Source organism: Pogoniulus pusillus, chromosome 7 (assembly GCF_015220805.1).
Source record: "Pogoniulus pusillus isolate bPogPus1 chromosome 7, bPogPus1.pri, whole genome shotgun sequence".
Lineage (NCBI taxonomy): Eukaryota > Metazoa > Chordata > Aves > Piciformes > Lybiidae > Pogoniulus > Pogoniulus pusillus.
Window position 1 is genome coordinate 41,111,400 of NC_087270.1, and position 1,437 is coordinate 41,112,836.

At 61.7% G+C, this 1,437-nt stretch overlaps 1 protein-coding gene across 1 annotated transcript; it reads right to left on the minus strand.

Moving 5' to 3' along the window:
- Positions 1–419: 419 nt before the first annotated feature.
- Positions 420–1,437, minus strand: LOC135177189 (gallinacin-5-like). The gene is made up of 2 exons (XM_064146842.1): positions 1,138–1,437; positions 420–550 (listed from the first exon to the last, which is right to left on the minus strand). Exons 1-2 carry the CDS (start codon positions 1,193–1,195, stop codon positions 420–422), a joined length of 189 nt encoding a protein of 62 aa, XP_064002912.1. The 5' UTR covers positions 1,196–1,437.

Consider the following 1,437-nt stretch of genomic DNA (forward strand, 5'->3'; position numbering starts at 1 on the left):
CAGATGGAGAAGAGAGACGCAGAGCTGCATGCTGCGCCCTGGGGACAAACACAGACAGCTCAGCAGTGGCAATGCAAACCAACAACTTCTATTGGGGACACTGGGGTAAGGCGTTCCCATGGGATCCCGATCCGGCTGCCCGGGCTTGCCGCCGCTGCCCGCGGTGCCTGGTGCCTCCGCACAGCATCGTCCTGACTTCGCGGCAGGGGCTTGGGCTGCTCTCAGGCGGCTGCTGGGACACTGGCGCCGGGGGCCCAGGAGCACATCAGGGATACCATCGGCTGCAGGAGAAAAGGTCTATCAGTGCCTGTCCCAGCGAGGGCTCAGGAAGGTCCCCATGCCCTTGGCTTGCATATTCTCCCCTCTTTCTCCAGCAGCCTCGCCTGTAACCCCAGCAGGCAGCGCCCTCAGCCCCGAACCTACCTCCGACAGCATAAGTCTTGCTCAGAGCAAATGCCAATGCGACCGATCCCCGGGGGGCATGACTTGGGAGAGCAGAAGCCCCCACGGCGCTCACAGTGCTGGGGCAATCCTCCAGCGAGGGACAGCCCTGCAGAGCACAGAAAGGGGGGAGACCTTCAGTATGGCCCTGCCGAGATGCTGAGCGGGGCTCTGGTCCCTGAGCGGCCGGCGTTAGCCCACCCCCGCCTGCCTGTCCCCTGCCACGCGTGCTCGGCCAGGCGCCTGCAGCAGAGACTAAGGTGATGTTTACGGTACATGGATGCGAGAGACTCACTACTGACCCTCAGCAGCCCCCGGGAGAGGCTCTCCAGAATGTCTCCTGGCTCCCTCCAGGCACAAGGGAGGACTCTGAGGATGGAAGCAGGATCTGCCTGCCTCCCTTCTGCCTGGGCTGCTCTGCTCAGTGCTGCTGAGTCAGAAAGCCAGCGACTAGGAGGCACAGAGAACGCAACAAATCCTCATCCACGGGGCACAAGAGCTGTGTCACCCAGGTCCTACTCCTTATGCTATCTGCAGAACCTGCAGCAGGAGCCTTTCCCTAAAGGAATGGGGCATGAGGGACCCCAAGGGGGACTCCACAAAACCCAGGAGAAGTCACACATGACATCTCAGCTAGAAAATCCTCCCTGCACAAAGACTGACAGAGGACAAATCCTCCCCCATCGCATTTCTTACCTGCTGCTCCCTGAAGCATCAGGACGAGAAGGGCACAGAGGAGAGGCAGGATGCGCATGGCCAAGGCAGTCGCAGCTCTGGGGACAAGAGAAAGGAAGCAGAGGTGAGTGGGAGGGTGCTTGCCTGCCGTATAGCGCCTGAGGAGAGAGGTCAGCCTGTCCCGGAGGAGATTTGAGCACTCAGCAGTGAGAGGATGCGCTCCACAGCCCACGGCTAGCAGCTACCCGCAGCCTCTCAGCTCCCAGCGGCAGCAGCAGCTTGGTCCCTGCCAGCTGGGCTCTCCACGTGGCAATGCGTCTC

Coding starts and splice junctions, on each gene's coding strand:
- LOC135177189 (XM_064146842.1), bottom strand. CDS start 1,195: ATGCGCATCCTGCCTCTCCTCTGTGCCCTTCTCGTCCTGATGCTTCAG. Junction 551..1,137: donor GATGCTTCAGGGAGCAGCAG/GTAAGAAATGCG, acceptor TGTGCTCTGCAG/GGCTGTCCCTCGCTGGAGGA.